The sequence below is a fragment of the Ctenocephalides felis genome, unplaced genomic scaffold, assembly GCF_003426905.1.
Source record: "Ctenocephalides felis isolate EL2017-DRISC unplaced genomic scaffold, ASM342690v1 CF-g0.4_SCAFFOLD_03570, whole genome shotgun sequence".
NCBI lineage: Eukaryota > Metazoa > Arthropoda > Insecta > Siphonaptera > Pulicidae > Ctenocephalides > Ctenocephalides felis.
The window spans coordinates 15600042-15619545 of record NW_020539724.1 but is presented as its reverse complement, the minus strand read 5'-3'; the positions used below and the strand labels follow the sequence as shown (position 1 = coordinate 15619545).

The following is a 19504-nucleotide window of genomic DNA, read 5'->3' as shown; positions in this document are numbered from 1 at the left end:
CCACTAATTAATTTTTTAGCACTGGGTAAGAATATACTATTTGTGTAAAATATTTTTTATTTTTTATACAATCAAATTGTACCTTATAGGTATTTGCATTTTTTATGAAGTACATTTTTGTTAACATCTCTCATTTGAGACGTACTTTACAATCATCGAAATCTTGAGTTTTTCGTTTATTTGCTTGTATTTATTTTCTGTAATATAAAACGTTTATTTGGTGATTAAAACAAAATTAGGTTCTTTGTGCATATGTTAAGATTATTATCTTCTTATCGTTATATTATTACAATAATAACACTGTTCAAATGTTTCTTATCATTTCCATATACACGTGCTGATAACATGCCGTTCTTCTCTGGTAAATTATGCACAGATTGGAATGTCTATAATGATAATATGCCGATTTCCCACATTTTAGGTTAACATCTACTTTTCTAAATATCTATGGACGGTAATGTGTTTTAATGAGCCAATTTTTATTCAGTTGATTTATTGGAAAATTCCAATAATGTATACTCATTGTGTGTAATCACTGAATCTTTTTGAATTTCCATGTAATGTGGTTGATATAAACCACATATGGCAGGGTGATTTAATCTGTTTATGTTCAATATTTTTTGACATTATTTTTATTAGTCCAATCATACTTAAGAAGTCCTACTAGCTCTTATTGTTCCATTCTATGTGATATTTTTTATTATTACAATTATTGTAATAGTGATAATGATTTTTTATTTATGCAGCAATGCCGGTTTAGTGCTTTTTAACTTGAAATCATATTGCTATCTACTGAAAACCGATGTCACTACTGCTTGACATTAAACTGCTTGAACAATCTATGTGATAAATCTGTTTATTAGAATTCGAATAAAAAAATATCTAAAACATACCTCAATAAATTTTGAAATTGATTGAATGAATTGAAATCATATAAAATTGCACAAAGAAAGATTCTGCAAAATCCCGATATTTGCGTCACAAATTGTGACTCATAATGATCAATTGTATATTCATTAGTAAAGTGTGATAATAGTTAGCTCTTCATTATTGTGTATAAAGACCCATTTGTCTTCTAATTTGACTTTATACTAATGCAGTTTAAAAGGTTTTTGTATACACTAATTGTTATACAATTAGCTTGCTTATTTTAATTAACTAACTGAATAATTTCTCAAACACAAGTTTTGGCTTCTATAATTAGTATTGTGTGTTTTACGTGATAGATAGTTGAATTTATCAATTGCCAATAAAGTGATCAGTTTCAAATTAAATGTTGACAATGACTAATTAAACAGTTTTTGGAAAAAAGTAAAATGCGCCATTTATTGCAAATTAATCTTTCATTTAGTGGTTAAAGAAACAAAAATTATAGCACTATTGAAGAAATTTACTTGTCATTAAAAAAAACCCAGCAAAAGCACCTTCAAAATATACTTTTGAACACGTTTGAACTGCTTACTTCAACAAAACTGTAACAATGACGTACAACATCTGACAAGATTGTGACTATGGATTTCTTAATGTTAAATTCGTGAACACATTACTAAAACTAGCCAATTTTTAGATACTGTGTCATTTTTACCATGTATACCATTTTGTCAGTATTTTCCCTATTATAAACAAATTATTGAAGAGGCAATTCTGTTGTAACATAGTCTTGTTATGGCAACACTACTTTTTTACTCTTCTTTCTTGGTACTAAAAACTGTGAAAATGCTATCAATTTGCTGCACCATCAGGTCTAGAAAGAATGTTACAACTGCATTTTTGTGATGCAAATAGATACCATTTTCACAGTTTTAGTATCAAGGAAGGAGAATAAGATAGCGTTGGCATAACATCGCTATGCTATCGCCTATGTTACCGCACAATTGGCCCCTAAATTATTACTAAAGGATGTTTTTTATGTATACACGTACATTAGTCAAATACATTTTATAAGTTATATTTACAATTTATTTAATTTGATTGTATATAATTATATAGCGCACAATATATCATTTTTTGTCAATAATGTTATAACATTGGTTGGGAGGGGAATTTTTTACCTTACTATGACCCTCCATAGTTCTTGCCTACCCTTTTCCAATTTTTGCACTCCATAATGGCGTGCTCAGCATCCGCCCTAGTCACTCCACCCAAGCGCAATAACAATTAGTATCGGTATAGATCCCAATTCTACTCAGGTGAAACGAAGTGCATGTATGCACCAAAGACTGTTAATCGATTTAATTATCGTTTACTATTAATGAGTTTATCAATCAATTTTTCATAATTGTCTATTATTTCAGGTTCACGCCGAACCGTTTAGTCGGGTAGCTATGCTGCGTCCAATACGAGAACTGTTGGGTATGGGATGCGCGGAGGACAGTGGCGTCGGCGGTGACTTTTGCTCGGGTAGAGGTGAATGTCACAATGGCACCTGCTTGTGCGAGATCAGATACTCTGGCGACGAGTGCGCCGGACCCAACCTGCCTTACCATGCAGGTAATATAGATAATAGATAATAAATAATTGTTCTTTGTGGGATGGAAGTACAGATAGAAAAGAGTTTAAGGATTTTAAGGGGGTCTTCCTATGTGACGGCCTGTTTTTTACGGATATTTTAGGATTTTTTTTTTCCACGACCAGTAAATATTTAGGGCTTCAAGTTTTTTATCATTTATTAACACATATTTGGACAGTATAAATATAAAATTTCAGCTAAAAATATTCAGTCAAACTAGAGTTACAGCGCTCTGAACACCCCCGCCTCGAAAAAAAGAGCTCCCACTTCCTCCACGATTCCGGCTGATCGGCTTATCTGAAAAAAAAAACGGCGTTTTAATTTGTAGGCTTAAAAGCACGGAATGACCTATAATCAAATGAATATAAAAAAAATTGGATTTTTGATAGACATTTGAATTAAAAATTGCAAATTAGGCGTTTTTTTTTTGTTTTTTGCTATAAAAAAATCGAAGTTTCAAGTAATTCGGTCCAGCCGTTTCTGAGATACAATGGAGGAAAGTTTGAAAAACACAGTTTTGAGAAAAACGCGTTTAAAAGTTTCAACTGCCAACTCAGCGCTCCGAACCGCTCTTTCTTTTACCTGCTGTATCTTTACAACGACTTCGAATTTTCTAAAATCGCTTTACTACCGTATTCTAGACATGTTAAGGGAGCAATTTATGAAAAAAAATCTATTTTTTTCAACCCATCACATAGGAAGACCCCCTTAAATAAAGAATAAACAAAGTTTTCTGATAAAGCTGCAAATTCGTATTGACAAAAACATAGAATTAGGACAATTTGTTGATAATATTTCAAACATTTGATCAATTTTGTGAGTCACTGTATATTAATAGTAAACAAGAAAGTATTTTATATAGGCATATATGCAATCATTTAAAAAAAAATCAAATAAAGAGCTAGTTTTAGTTAAAGCAACCTGCAATTTCACTTATATGCAAGCTTCTTGTTAAATCCATACTAGCCCTAAATACAGCTATGTAACATTGGTCTATTTTACGGTATATCAATAAGTATTAACTTTATATATTTTGTTAGTGTCCGATTGAATGAAAATTGGTGCCACATAGTTGTGTAATTGGTCTTAAAAGCTGTATCATAATCATAGATAAGGAAATAATCATAATCATACATGAAACACATAAGTTGGTACATTTTAATTTTATTATAATTTATTTTCATATTTCCAGGTATCAGTGGAGTATTTTTCTTTGTGGCCCTCATAAGCATGATTCAACTGCTTGTTTGTGTGGTATCTGAATATCACAAAATGAAGGCACCTTCAATTCTTCGAGCTTGTAAAGTTACTACACAGAAACTTTTGTATTTCGTTGTTTTTCTTGCCAGTTTAATACGCGGGGCGTATTTTACAACACCTGTAAGTAACAAGATAAATAATTGATTCAATGAATTGTTTATATTTTATAATTATTTCAATATTTCATATGATTTCGCTCTTCAGGAGGATTCATCACCTGGATGGACAAAGACATTATTATCAGCTTTTTATCCGCTCCTGATGTCCGGTTCAAGTCTCATTGTTTGTTTTTGGGCAGAGGTGAGTTGAAATTTAGTTTTCTCGATATCATATTCACCATAAAACCTTTCTTTTACTAGAAGTGTTTGAAAACTTGATAATTTCAAAGTTCAGTTTATGAATATAACGATTTAAGGTGTATTAAATAGTATTTTCAAAACACATTTGTATTTAAATGTATTGTTTAAATAAATTCGATATTCAGGGGAAGGTATAAGTGATATAAGGCAAGAAAGTTTTCATACATGTTCAGGTACCTGTGCTGCAGTCGTTATTTTTATGTTCAATAGTTATACTGAGCACTAACTAAAATTTTCTGAAGGCACAGATAAAATTATTATTGCTTATTAGGCTATATCAAATTTTATTGGTTCATAATTGAAACGATTGAATTTGAATGCGGATTGTGTTTACGTAATGATGTTTACTGGTCGATGATGTAATGAAAATATTTTCTCAAAACTAATTAAAGATCTTGTGTTGTAAAATTATTTTATTGCTGCAATGAAGTAAACTAAACCTAAATAGATTATTTGTACAGCTGGTGTGAACATATGTTAAAATTATATATACGATATTTTACTTTTGAGCAAATTTAGAAATTAATTAGGATGAGGTTATCGATATAACAAATAAACTTACTTTGAAAGCACTCAAATCAATTTAATTTTTAATTGCGTTAGTTTGAGTTTCTTTATTATTCATATGTATTATTCAAAACAGTACAATTGGAATAGGGATTCATTTTTAAATTCATTCATAAATCTTAGCGAAAAGATTTTTAAATTAAAAGGGACATAAATAATTAAGTAAACGTACTGGGTGCACTCATTATAAATAGTTCTCATGTAGCTCAAATAGTCAAATTATCAAGTCATTCGTTGAAAAACTTGTTTGTATAAATTTGCCTGGGTAGTATGCATCACCACTTTTATTGCTGTAACTTTAATTATATTCACTCATTGTAAATAGTTATCATGTAGCTCAAATAGTCAAATTATCAAGTCATTCGTTGAAAAAACTTGTTTATATAAATTTGCCTGGGTACTATGCAGCACCACTTTTATTTCTGTAACTTTAATTATATTCACTCAAGTAGTATATAACGTACAATATTTTATACACAAAGAGAAAAACACGTATATAATAATATAATATATCTAATGACAAAAGTTTGGAAAAAAAATTCGCATTATAAATATTCAAAAGTTTCAATGGCAAAGAAAATTAAAAAGTGCCAATGATTTCTTAAAATATGACATTAACTCTTGATTTTAATTTCTTTATCCTTTACTTATTATTGTTATTTGTTAATGTTATTTTTTAACACTTTTTTTGTAAACATAATTTAAAAAATATGTTATATAATCAACATTTATCAACTTAGTTGAGATGCGGACAATAAATGAGATTTTCAAGTTTTGATAAATGAGATCCGATGTACTGACAATATAATAGACAAAATAAATTAAATTAAATAATTTAGTCCTGTTATTACATGTAATTAAAAAAATAATTATATTAAATGCAGTATCCATTATTCGTACCTACAGTATTCAACTCAAAAATCAAATAAGAATAAAACTGTAGATTATTCGGATTCATAAATGTTCCTTCATATTTCTTACGATTAGTATATAAATCACCCTGAAGATACGATTTATGAATCTTCGTTGCAACGTAAACGAGTTTGCAATGAATGCCCAAAAGTAAAAAATAAAAGATAAACTAAAAGATTTTGGATGCTGCTTCAGGTTCTTTGCAAGTTGCATTTTTTCCCGTGGCATCGACCTTTTAAATGCAGAGCTTAAAGGATTGTTTAATTCTAATAAGTAAATGAGACATTCCCCACACATATTAAAAATAGGGTTAAAGTTAGGGTTCTCTTAATTTTTTCTACAGGATTTTTTGGATTTGTGAAATTTTGTGGAAAAAAACTGTTTCAGCCACTTAATCTTAACATTGAGATGAATATCTTTGTTTTCTTTAAATTTAATAATGTCTTTCATATATTTGTTTTCAAGAACATTTACAAGAAATTTCAAAACTATTCTATAGATTCCAATTGGAATTGGATGTGAACCATTTTTTTATGTGAATTGGAATGGGTAGAATTATTTTTGTATAATTTTTGAAATACGGAAATTTAAAAACAAAAATAGAGTTGTTTCAGTAGATATAATTTGAGTAATCATTAAAGAAAATATTGTGTTCCTATCTTTTCACACAAGTCTGATTTGATGTTTTTTTAATATATGATAGATGATTAATTCTGTTTCATACTCGCATCTGGTTTAATAAAGATTAACCGTTAATCCTTCTTTTTTCTGCTTGTATTCATAAATATTATCTTATTTATTAATCAAACGTTGATGGTAATCGCCATAGTCATTTAAATTAAAAACTGTGTTTTTATTATGTATCAATCATTAATAATTGCATTAATATTGTATCGTAACACATGATTCATTCAATAGAAGAAAATGTAGATCAATAGTACTAATTATTTTCTATCATTTATTAGTAAGTTTATCTAAGATTTGAATGCATGAAAGTTTATTTGTTGTAAATTAGAAGACGTTTAATCATATATAACTATTATATTTTTAGGTGATTTGTTTTTAACATTATATCATTGCTTATTCCACTTGTTCCGAGTTTTTTCTTGTTTTTTCAACGTCTATGTCACTAATCGTTTAAAAATACAAAAATACAAATACAATCAAATTAACAGATAAAAAAGTTGAATTCATGTCAATAAAATTACAATATAGAGTTCGATTGTCAAGATATGTACCTACAATGGGAATAAACATGCGTTTTTAACGACATAATCACATACGACATTTGTATCTATGTCTGAATTAAATGGCAGTTATTAAGGAACTATACGTCAATGTAATTAAATTAATGAAGACATCTTAATGAGATGAGCTCGTGATTTTTCAAGGTTTTTGTTTAAATATTAAGGATTGCTATTTTTATATGACAACATAAATAATAGAATCGTTGTTATTTTAATATCACATAACTTATAAATATTATAATCATATATCACATAATTTATATTATATTATTTTAATCATATTTTTATAACTTGATCTAATTATTGACATTTATTGAATTTTGAAAATTGTACTTTGTGTTAATAATTGCTATATATTAGTTTTAGAGATATTTTTTATCTAGTTATCGACATTTAAAATAAGCTAAATGTGGGTTACAATTTTGGAAATTGCACTTCGTGTTTGATGATAATAATTGTTACATAGTATTTCTTCAGATTTTTATTCAGACATTTAGGTATTATTAATTATTTTCAATTTTTAATAATCAAAACAAATTTAGTATTGAGTATTCATACATAAATATATGCAGTTGCTTCATTTCTAGTATTTATAGAAAACTAATTTAACTTTAAATTTTTGTTTTAATAATCCCAATCATTTCTTCAAACTAAATTATAGTTTTCCTTTTTTTTAAATATCTTTACTTTTGTTTTTAAATTTGTCATTTAAAATTGTATGAGGAGTTTGATCAACTCAGTTATTTTTCTAGTTAACAACGTACTGAAAGACATTTTAGGAATGTTTTTATATTGAAACACTTTTCGATAAACATTTAAATCAATTTTGATTTATATACTAAGATTCGCAGATCTTTAATGAATTAACTCTAACCTTTTACACTCGCGCATTGCAAAACTTGTATGTATTTTGTAGCCGGAGCGGCAGCATTTGAGTGGAAAGGGTTAAGATACTTAGATTTCTAAAATAAGTTACAAAAATTAATCTAAAATTCTACTGATTTTTAAATATTTGTTAAAAATTACGTTTTATGTAGGTCATCAATTTTTTTTAATTAGTAATGTACCGAAAGAACTTTGCCTCTATTGATATATTTTTAATTGAATAATTGATAAAAATTGAAATTGAAATGTTTCGATTCTAATCATTATAATTTCTGAATTTGTTATCAATTATAGTATTTAATATAAGGTGATAATAATACAACATGAACATAAGTTAATTTGAAAAGCAATCACAATTGATGATTTTATAAGCTGTTGTGAACGATGCTTTAATATACCTTTAGGTATATTAGTCTAGATTGTCTTTATTAATTGAGATTTATATTTTATTCTATGAAGTTTATTAGAAGACAACCTAATGTTTGTCTTCTGCAATCGTGCTATTGCAGCAATGCCCCTAAATGGTATATTTTCAATTGGAAACATATGTGGTACCGTATTGAAAACTGATATCACTACTGCTTGATATCAGGGTGTGCATATAGAAGGATTTTATAACGATGTGGTTGCAAGTATGAGTCTCTTGATCACGTTCACGACAAAAAATACAAGTAAATTAAAAAAGAGCAAACTGAGGAACAAAATTGGATTGCAATAGATATTTTTATTTGTCATAAGATGCATTATTCCCAAAATACCTTTCGGAGTGCAAATTAGAAATAGGTATCGATTCGTTAATTGAATAGAAATATTATATGCATGTTCTTTGTATTTTGTTATAAATAATTTTTTAATCTCTTTAATTTCTATTAATTGTGTTCCTCTAACACATTTTATATGAAACGGTCTACGAGTAGTAACGGAGCTCAAAGATCATACTGCGTATCAAGCGCAAAAGGTTATTGTACAACACTTTTTGCAAACGATTTTTTTTATTCATCACTCTATGGAAACTTTTGCAATGAGTATCTAAAGAAAAGAGTTCATATATTTATAATAAAAAAATGTCTAAGCATATTGTGGTGGGATCGTAGGTCGACTTTTACGGTAAAAAATTTATTTGCTAAAATAAACGCGAATTTCACTCATCAGGATATGTTGACATCATCTTAAGCTATTTCATCAGCTTGCAATTTAATTTTTATGTGGGTTTTTGTTTTCATAATTGTTATATGCTTAGATCATTAAAGAGTTTATTATTTACTATAAGAAATTTTTCATAGTGTGATGAAGTGTGATATCACAATTTTGCATCAATAATTATCATTCGTTGTACATTTGCTCTTAAATATATGTCTAAATATAAATACATATATAATAATATATGTCTAAATAATAAATAGTAGTTCGCCCATAGACAGGTCCATGATATGAGAGCATCACAAAATTAATGATTCGCTTTCATTTTCTTGTTAATTTTTCCCATTACCATTTTGTTCTTTTTTATTCATTTTTGTGAATTTTCTTCTGGACCTGGAGAGTCCCAACATGGGTAAAATTTCTTTTGTTTTATAACTAAGCGACAATTGAATCAAAATTATGAGAATAACATTATTATTTTGATCATAAATAAAAAAATTGTAACAAAAATTTAATATATTTTATTAAATAAGTGTTTACCTAGGGAGAAAAAACAAGAAACTTTGGTCGGAATGCAGATTATTTTAAAGTTAACATTAAGAGCCAAAACTTTCAGAGAATTATTTTTTTATCAATTTGGAAGCATTTGGGTTCCTGGGAGCAAGGAAATTCGAATATATCCATGTTAAGGACCACCCTAATGCCTAATGTATATATATTCCAAAATTTGAATTGTTTCATCTATTAAAACTGAACTAAAGTCAAAATTCTCATCTCCTTATATTATGTATTATACATTAGCATAGCAATTGTGTTTGTGGTCATGTTGCTCATTGAATAATAACTATGTGTTCACGAATTAGTAAGCTTGTTATAAAGTTAAAAATATTCAATATATTCGTATACAAGACCAAAGGAACAAAAGCAATAATTATAATCTGTAAATCAAACAGCTGCTAGAAATTCTCTTATGAATCAATCAGTTGACATCTGATTGCATTTGAATTCATGAAATTTTGATCTAGATGATATGTTCATCAGACATAAATATTATAAATCACATTTTAATTTATTATGATAGTAATAATTTATTTTCGTAAATGATATGAGGACATAATTTTCTTTTACTAGGGTAGGGTGGGGCACAAAGGTCCAATTTGACTTTGAGCAATTATATTGTGAAAACCAAACAAACAACGATCTGACTCAGTAAAACTTCCAACTAATTCACCATTGTATAAATACATTTTTTTTTGCTGTTTTTCAAAAATTTGAAATGGTCTCGGAGGCAAACAGTTCAATGTCTCATTTTTAATTTTAAAGGAATTTGACGAAATAGAAGCTACATTATTCAACCAATGCAATAACTTCATATGTACCTTTTTCTCAAAAATAACAGTGTATGTAACCTTGATCTGGCATCTTGATTGAAAAATTGAAAATTCTTTTGCTATAGATTTCCAAACATTGCCGTTTATCTTCTGATATAGACATCGTAAGAATTAAGGTGATGGCTTGTTATACATCTTTTGCCCTCTACTTTCAAATATTATTATTAAATATAATTCAAATTAAATAAATAATAGGCGCCTAAAAACTAGTATTTAGATAGTATATAACCAGTTGATAGAGGTTTTAATCATTTTCTTCTTTTTAACTTCCCTTAGTTAGGATAAGCAAAAAAATCTAAATTGATTTTTTTTTATTTTTCTTTACGTTTCAAAGGGTTCTGAACATTTTGAAATACCCTGAAAAAAATGGATGTATGTTTGTGTGTGTGTATGTGTGTGTGTATGTGTATGTATGTACGGATACAATTTTTCGCCGACGATTTCGAGAACGGATCAACCAATTTGAATTTTGCAAATCTCAAAAATCAATTTTTCTTCAGAGTTCTAAAAAAAATTGATTCTTTCTTTCTAAATTTTTATTTCTGGTACGGAAAGTTTCAGCAATTTGCCTTAAGGCACGTTTCCATGCACCACTAGTTATAATCATCTTATCTGATGCTTTTACAATATACTGTAGGCAATGTTCTGAATATAAAAGAAAAGATTAATGTTCGTATTAATATTTCAAATTATACTGCTCACGACCGTCGGATAGTTATAATTAATACGGTTAAACGAAATTAGTCAAAGTAGCAATTAGTTCCGGCATTTTTTGCACTTTGCTTACCAAATAGTCTAAGTACAAATACTTTTTGGAGTACTAGAAGGTCAGGTACAAACACTATATTATATATATATATATATATATATATATATATATATATATATAAATCCATCGTCATCATTACGGTAATTCTCATATTGTTATTTTGCAAAGGCGTTATATAATGCGCACACCATTGTTCAGTGTTTTTTCTACAATGATTAAATCTATTTTTTTCTGTTCTTTATTAACAGAGTGCCAAATTATAGATTTGGTATTGTATGAAGCTTGAGTACAGCATCGTTGCCAAAATTGAAAGAGGAAATAACCATTTATAACTGAACGAATATGTTATATTACATATTTAATTAAAAATGTATTACTGTTCATTTTTAAACTATTTATATCGGTTTTAAGATTTTTAGGGGGCGTCCATCATAGTTTATAGTTTGGTGAAAAGTCTTAAATGTTAACTTAAAGGTCTCAAATTAATCATGAGAGCCTTAAAGTGGGAGGGGGGCTTGACAAAAAAAATATCACGAAATATTACATAGTTGTGTGGGGGAGGTTTACTAATTTTACTTAATTAGTAATTAATTTTGATTATATGGGGCTTCTCTATAGTTTAGGGGTAAGAGTTTTGGCAACCAGAAAGTTATTGATTAGAGACCCACCACGGACATCCTGATATTGAGCAGTAGTTATACCTGTCTTCTCTTGATAATATAGATCCAATTTTGTTTCCAAATAAAAATAGCTCTTCTCCGGCCTTTCTACATTAAATTGAAACTATATCATCCCTATAAGCGAAATTCTAATAAAATATTTATATAAAATTTAAATATACCTATTTGGTTGTTTTCTGAAAGCCTTGTTAAGGAAAAGTTTTATCACAAATGCAGTTATTGCTTTTCAAAAAAGTAAGAAATTTTTCCCTTTTTTGGTAAAATAAGTTAGAAAAAAGTCAATTCGACGTCCAAAATTATTGAAATGACAATTTTAACTTGTATAGATAAATGCATGTAGCTTTTTATAACAATGCTGTTATTAAACATTTTATCATTCCCGTTCTATTAAGAAAGACGTTTTTTATGTGTTTTTAGTTAACTTCCCAAAAATAATATACTGCATATATTTGTATTGATTCGTGTGTATTTATATTATTAGCACATAAAGTGTTTAACTTTGGCTTTAAATATTCTATTTTTACAATCTTCTAACCATAATTGTTTCTTTAAAGATTTGCGTTTTCAATCATGTGCCTCCTACTAAACAAAATAATAATTTAATTTATGCAATGAATTTTTAATATGTTTTTAAGACTTTTCTCATATTAGTTTATCATCTACTGAAAATATCAACACATTATTTACACACTGATAATTTATAAATATGGTCCATTTATCTAATTAAAGTTTTCGCAAAACTCGTGCGTATTATCCAGTGCACTTGTACCGATTGTAAGTAATAGAATTATCAAAATCTAATTAGTATTTTTTATATTGATAACGTAATTTTTGTGATAGCGAATTGAGGCTTGGCATGATAATAAGAAATTGGGAAAATTTGTTAAAATTTGGTGTGAAAAAAATATTTAATGTGTTGCAAACATGGTATAAACAGGCCAAACAACTATATTTACATTTTGGACATTAATATTTTTTTTTCCATTTTTAATATATTTAACTCTATCGCTTCTAACTTTAACATATAGTTCATTTTTCTGAACCGAACCGAGGGATTGTTGAAATTAAAAAATACTCAAACCAAAAACAAAATTTTACATAAACTAAAATTAAAATTTAAGAAACTTATCATATTCCCGAGAAGTACAAATAAATATTAAAGAAAAATTAAAGAAAGTAGTTTATTTGAATAGATATAATGAAAAATTAAATAAGTAATTTATTTGAAAAAGAGGCGATTACTCAGAAAATTTAATTCATTTTTTATAAACATATTAGCTGAACTAAAATCTTAAATTTTGATTTATTCATTAGAGGCACATTATAGGTACACAATATGAGTACAAGTGTTAATTATAATGCAAATGCATATCTCTTTATATTCTGTTGTTTTTACCAAAAGTTATTACTTAACCTTTTGTGCAAAAAATATTCATAGGATTTTGTATTGTGTTTGTAATATTTATTCAAAATATTTCCTCAAACATATTTTGAACAAATTGTGGAAGTAAATATGGTTTACATAATTTTGGCATAACAACCGTAAACACGGTTGTTTGATTAGTTAATAAATATTTTATTCCAGACTCATATTATTTTTACAAATTTCTCTAATTACAAGATAAGCATTCTTGAAGCAAACATTAATATAAAACATTTTTTTTTTTCAAAAATTTATTCTACATTCATACGTTTCGGCTATAATCCTAGCCTTTATTCAGTCCAATTGAATTGGAATGAAAAGAAAAAAATATAAAGAGTAATAAGTACTTACAAATTAAATTAGAAAATTTTAATGATCCATGGTATCAGGATATGGTAATGCACTACAATATTCATTGTAATCACTACACTTGTAATTAAACAATATTTCAAAAAATTACAGATAGATTGCGTGCAATATATGTGTTATTCGTAAACTGGTTGAAGTCATAGTGGGGAAAAGATTTTTTAAAAAAATTGCGAATCCCTTGCACGATATTTTTATTGTTTTGTGGGAAATTTGGAAATTTTATCTAAATAAAAGAGATTTGAGTCGCACAGCGTGTTAAGTTCATTACGCTTATTTATTGTCCTATTGTTATAAATAGTCAAAAAAGATCCCTCTATAATTTAAATAATTCGTTTAAATAAATTTTGTTTGAAATGTAGTGCAGTCGGGTTAGAAAAGGCTATGTTGTGTTTTAAAGTATTAATGTGGTCCGCAAGCATAGTTTTAAATTGTCTGGGAATTTTTGAATTATTTTTGTGTTGTGACAATAACTCAATGACATTAATAGAATGAAAGAATAGAAATAAGATACTTTGTAGTGAAAACAGTTGGTTATTAGTAATAATTTTTCAGTAGTATAAAAAATAAAGTAATAGAAATAATAAGATCCACAATTTGTCTTTTACACCGTGCAATAGATTAACCGGGTGCCATTGTCTTTTTGGTAATTATGCAATTTTGAATTCATTGAGAGAACGATGACCTATAATAAAAATTTAAGTAATATTTTTTTTTAAATAGTATAATTGTTTTAAAATGAAATTATTTTATAATAAATTTTTCATTAAGCTAATTATAAAAAATATTAAAATTATCCGGATATATATATATAGTTTTTAATCAGCTTCGGTTCATTAAAATACACAATAATTCAAACGCATGGCAGCCAATCAGAATCATATTATATTAACTTTATTACAAATATTTTCCAAAATCTCCGGTGCACATGTACTTATATCAATAACAAATGCACGCAGCTGAATGATTTAGAAGTAATTAAAAATATTATAAAGTCTATATTGTGTTTTAAAGTATTAATGTGGTCCGCAAGCATAGTTTTAAATTGTCTGGGAATTCTTTGAATTATTTTTGTGTTGTGACAATAACTCAATAACATTAATAGAATGAAAGAATAGAAATAATAAAGTATTTTGTAGGGAAAACAATTTGTTATTAATAATAATTTTTCAGTGACCTAAAAATGAAATAATAATAATGTATACCTTTCAAAAGATTAACTGGGATCCTATTGTCTTTTTGGACTAGATGCGATTTAAAATACGTTGAAAAGGCGATGACCTATAATAAAAATTTTAATAATAAATTTTTAAATAATATAATTGTTTTAAAATGAAACTATTTTATAATAAATTTTTCATTAAGCTAATTAGAAAAAAATATTTGATAAATATTTGAAGTTTTTAATCAGCCTCGGTTCATTGAAATGCTTCCAATGGCATCCAATCAGAATCATATTACTGTAATTTTATTACAAATATTTTCCAAAATCTCCGGTACACATGTACTTGTATCAATAACAAATGCACGCAGCTGAATGATTTAGAAGTAATTAAAAATATTTAATATCGATAAGGCTTTTGATATTTCCGATATCAGCATTCACAAATCGCAACGCGAATTCTCGCCTCTCAGCGGGCTTGCAATTCAAAAGAGCTTTGGAGTTTATTCCCACACCTGACTCGCACCTGAAAACACGTGCTTTGTATTTCGCTGAAATTCGCCGGAGTTATAAACATTTTCATAAATATTATATGAATATTTTATACGATAATATTTTTGAGTGTTCATTGTGATGTGAAAGTTTGGAAAAGGAAAATTCGTTTGTTCTTGGTTTTGTTTGTTTATTGAATTTTATTTTGCATTGAGTACATTGTTAGAACGATTTCGATTCGCTTCGATTGATTGGGTGTGTTTTTGTAATTAGTTTCCAACAGACTGTTGATGTGACAAGATTTGTGACACTTTGTTGTGTGTTCTCTTTAATTAAAGTTAGACAAAAATTGAATTGGTTAATTGAGAAGTAAGTAATTGCAAATGTAATTCAATAGTTTATATATATATATATATATATATATATATATATATAATATAGATTATATACATATAGCAGACACCCATCCAGATAATGAATGAAAGATCTATACATTTCGAGTCCTAATTTGATTCTTCTTCAGTGGAAATAAAACACACCAGTAATTAATACACTAGACACAAACAAAAACATGTCAAAGAAATTAGTTTCGGGCATTAAATCACTAAAATTTGATACTCTTACATTAAAAATAACACTAATACTCCATTTATATTATTATATAACATCCTCATACCAAAGGAATAAGTATTGTTATTTTTATTATGGGAAAGGAAAGGAAAGGAAAGGAAAGCAAAGCTCGATACTTTAAACTTTCATTAATATGAATTTAATAATGAATCTTTATTTATACGTTTCGACTTCTGATATGTGTCATTATTTAGGAGTTCATACCAGGAAGAATAAAACAAAAGGCCTAAAATTAACTATCTTCATTTAAACTTTTCCATACTTGATATGTGTTATCATTCAGAAGTTCATACCAGGAAGAACAAAACTTTTGAAACACCAAAACATAATATAATATAATAATATAATATAATAATATAATATAATATAAAATAAAAAATATAAAATACAATAATTTTAGATAAAACAATGATACTTCTTAATCCATCATTTCATAAAACAAATTTTGGTTTTAATCATTTTTATCCATATGTAATTATATTTTAATGCTTTTCGCTATATTTTGGAATTGCTCTATACGAACTTTATACCTACTTTATACCTATACCTTTTATAAACACCAAAAATATGTTGGTCTTAGTTATTTTTTTTTCTATTTTTACAAGTTTTTGGCCATCTTCAGAAATAATCAAAGCGCAATTCTGTTAATAAAACTTCATAAAGAAAATATTTTATTTAGAGAAAAGCATTTGTTTATTTCATAATGATTGAAATAACATCATCAACACGCTCTTCATTACTTCATACTTTGGGGCTTCTTTCTAGTTTAATGGGTTTCTACAAAAAAAAAACGAAATATTACGTAGGTTAGGGAAGACTATTTTAACTATTTGTATTTTAAAAAATATCGCAAAATTTTGCTAAAAAATTTCAAAAATCATACGATTTTTTCTACATACTAAAAATACACGTAAGGATATCGGTGTAGTAGCAATTTTAAGTATCAACTAGTTTGATAAAAGGGAAGGAGGGGTTCAAAAATCCTTAAAAATTGATCACCTGAATAATGGACCCTCCCTCTGTTATTTTATACGAACATTTTTATATGTAGAGAACATTTTTATATGTATACATATATCATGTTACCTCAGAAGGATTGCGTATTCAAAAAGATGTGGGTATGCGATAAAAGATATCAAGTCCCCAAAATTTATAAACAAAAATTTATATAATAATATACCTGTACGGTTTCAGTGTTTTTTCTTATTGAATACCGTAATACAATTACAATTAAAAATAATAGCAATTTATTATTGTAATTCATATTTTCAATTTCCGTACCGCGTTTAACACTTTTCTCTATTAGATAATCCTTGTATATTTTGATTCTAAAACAAATTTTAACACCTCACTCTGGCGAAAACATGAAACTTTCATGTTACATATGTAATCGATAATTTTTACGTTTACAATGTGAGATAATAACATTAGCTCTTTGGATGTGTCTTAATTTTTTAAATAAATATTATATAGAGAACATTAGTAAAATATTTGAAATTTCTCTATTTCTTAACAAAAAGCAAATATGCGTACAACTATGCTCTGATATACTATCACACAATATTTGTTTAGATAAACATTTGATAGGAATCTTCAATTTGGAAATATTAGTAGTTAATCGCAAGAAATAATTGTTGGATATGGTTCAATAAGGAGTTATGTTATTTATATACTATAGAATTATTATTGATATACTTACAAATATTTGATTTGTTCAATGTGCAAATTCATAGCTGGAGAACATAGACTTCATAGTTCAAAATAAATCAATTATTTCTTCAATTAGAATGATAAAGGCCATTGATAAGCATTTGCAAACAAAGATCTAATTGCTGGCAATTCAGTATAATAATTTATAATTATATATAATTCATTTAAAATTTTCATAATAGAAGTTTTGTTTATCTTCTAATCAAGATCATGTTCTTGACTCATCTGACATAGAATCGTGCATAGTTTAGAAACGTCACATAAATATTTCTTTTAATAAAGTTTTTAGGTTTTTCATTACTTTTTCGAATTGCAGAAAATTATCAGTATATTTATATTATACAATGAATTAAAAGTATCAGCGTTTATTAAAGCTTTTTTTTATAAGAGATGGTGTTGCAACTTTCATCGATTCAGCAATATTTTACACTAGGATTTTAAAAACAACTATTGGTGTATATATATATATATATATATATAACAGCTAAATTATATATATATATATTACTTTATCTATATTTATTATTATCATATACATAATGAACCAGAATTTGTCAAAAATTCGCAGACAAAAGTTTCATCAAAATACAAAAATTGGCAGACAGTAAAATTTTATTTGTGAAATTAGTTGTTATACCTGAAATTTGATTAAACGTCGTGCATAATGGTAGTCAGATTATCATATTTTGATTGTTATATACGATGAATGCTATAGCATCCATGTTGAGTATTTTGCTTCTATTTTACACAATGTGCTTGTCCAAGCTAATTAAAATGCCCAAAAAATCAGTTGGGCATCACAATGAAAATGAATGCTATAGCATTCACGTCACGTGGTAATATTAATTTTTTTTTTTTTGCAATATCATAAGTTTCCTATATTGTTTTTTTTTATCAAATTTAAACTTAACAGTTTTTTTTGTTTTATATTATTTATAGTCAAGACTTTTTTCTTTTGAGTTTTCTCAACAGAACTTGTTATCATATTTGCCTTATTTGTTAATTACTTAATATTTAAATATGCAAGGAATTTTAAAATACTATTATTCATAATGTATATAATCAAAATTTTTAGGTCCATAAAATTTATAATACAACTAATTGTGTTTAGTTTTTTTTTAAATATTGTTTTCACATTCAAATGCCTTTAAAGATTAGAACTGCATGTTTAATTTTCCTATCGATATGAATCAATAATATTTTTCTTTCTGAACACAAATTTCTTAGATTAGTTTTGTTTTATTTTGATTAGTTCAGATTTAATCAACGTTTATTGGTATCAAAAGAATTTTAATCAATTATTGAATTATATAATGAATTGCTAATCGGTATTATTTTATATTTATAAATCAATATTTAACATTCTTGTAGATTGTTGTTAATTTTTTTCGGAAACTTTATTGCAATGAATCGATGTAAGTTACAAATTGCGATTTTATTTATATAGAAATACATGGGCCAGAATTCCAATGATATTGAATATATAACCATGAAGCTTTTTTATTTAAATAAAATATTATATTTTTTTACTTTTATGAACAATAATTTTAGTGCACTCTTTTATAATAATAATACATGGTTTGAAAAGAATATACCAGCAAAATCAACAATACATTTTAACTTTGTCTGATATTAATTCCAAAAATAACCAAATAGCTTATTGCTTTGGTTTCATGATTTCCAAGCCAATGGCCAATTCTCATTCTGATAAGATTTTCACTTAAATCGTATTTGCGATCTGTAATCTCAAGTAAAAAACTGATATTACTACTGTTCGATATCAGGCTGGTCTTTGTGGGTATCGAACCCGGAACTAGTACTTGAACTACCAAACCAAGGGCAGTTAAAATTAACGAAGATAAAGACAATTTTAGAAACAAATGTACTAGATTTGTTCCGAACAATATCTTGATCATTTTTCAGCTATCCTGCACTTTTTCCCAGGTCTTTATTAAGACAACTTTACATGTTACTTATAAATCTTGAGTTATATAAAATTTAT

At 26.9% G+C, this 19504-nt stretch overlaps 1 protein-coding gene across 1 annotated transcript in view; it reads left to right on the top strand.

Annotated features, from left to right (window-relative positions):
- Window positions 1-19504, top strand: part of LOC113382731 — a 78889-nt gene that overhangs the window by 44487 nt on the left and 14898 nt on the right. The window contains exons 2-4 of the mRNA XM_026620960.1: window positions 2295-2490; window positions 3702-3889; window positions 3974-4069. Of these exons, the coding sequence (XP_026476745.1) occupies window positions 2325-2490; window positions 3702-3889; window positions 3974-4069 (450 nt within the window). The 5' untranslated portion in view covers window positions 2295-2324. The remainder of the gene's footprint in view (window positions 1-2294; window positions 2491-3701; window positions 3890-3973; window positions 4070-19504) is intronic.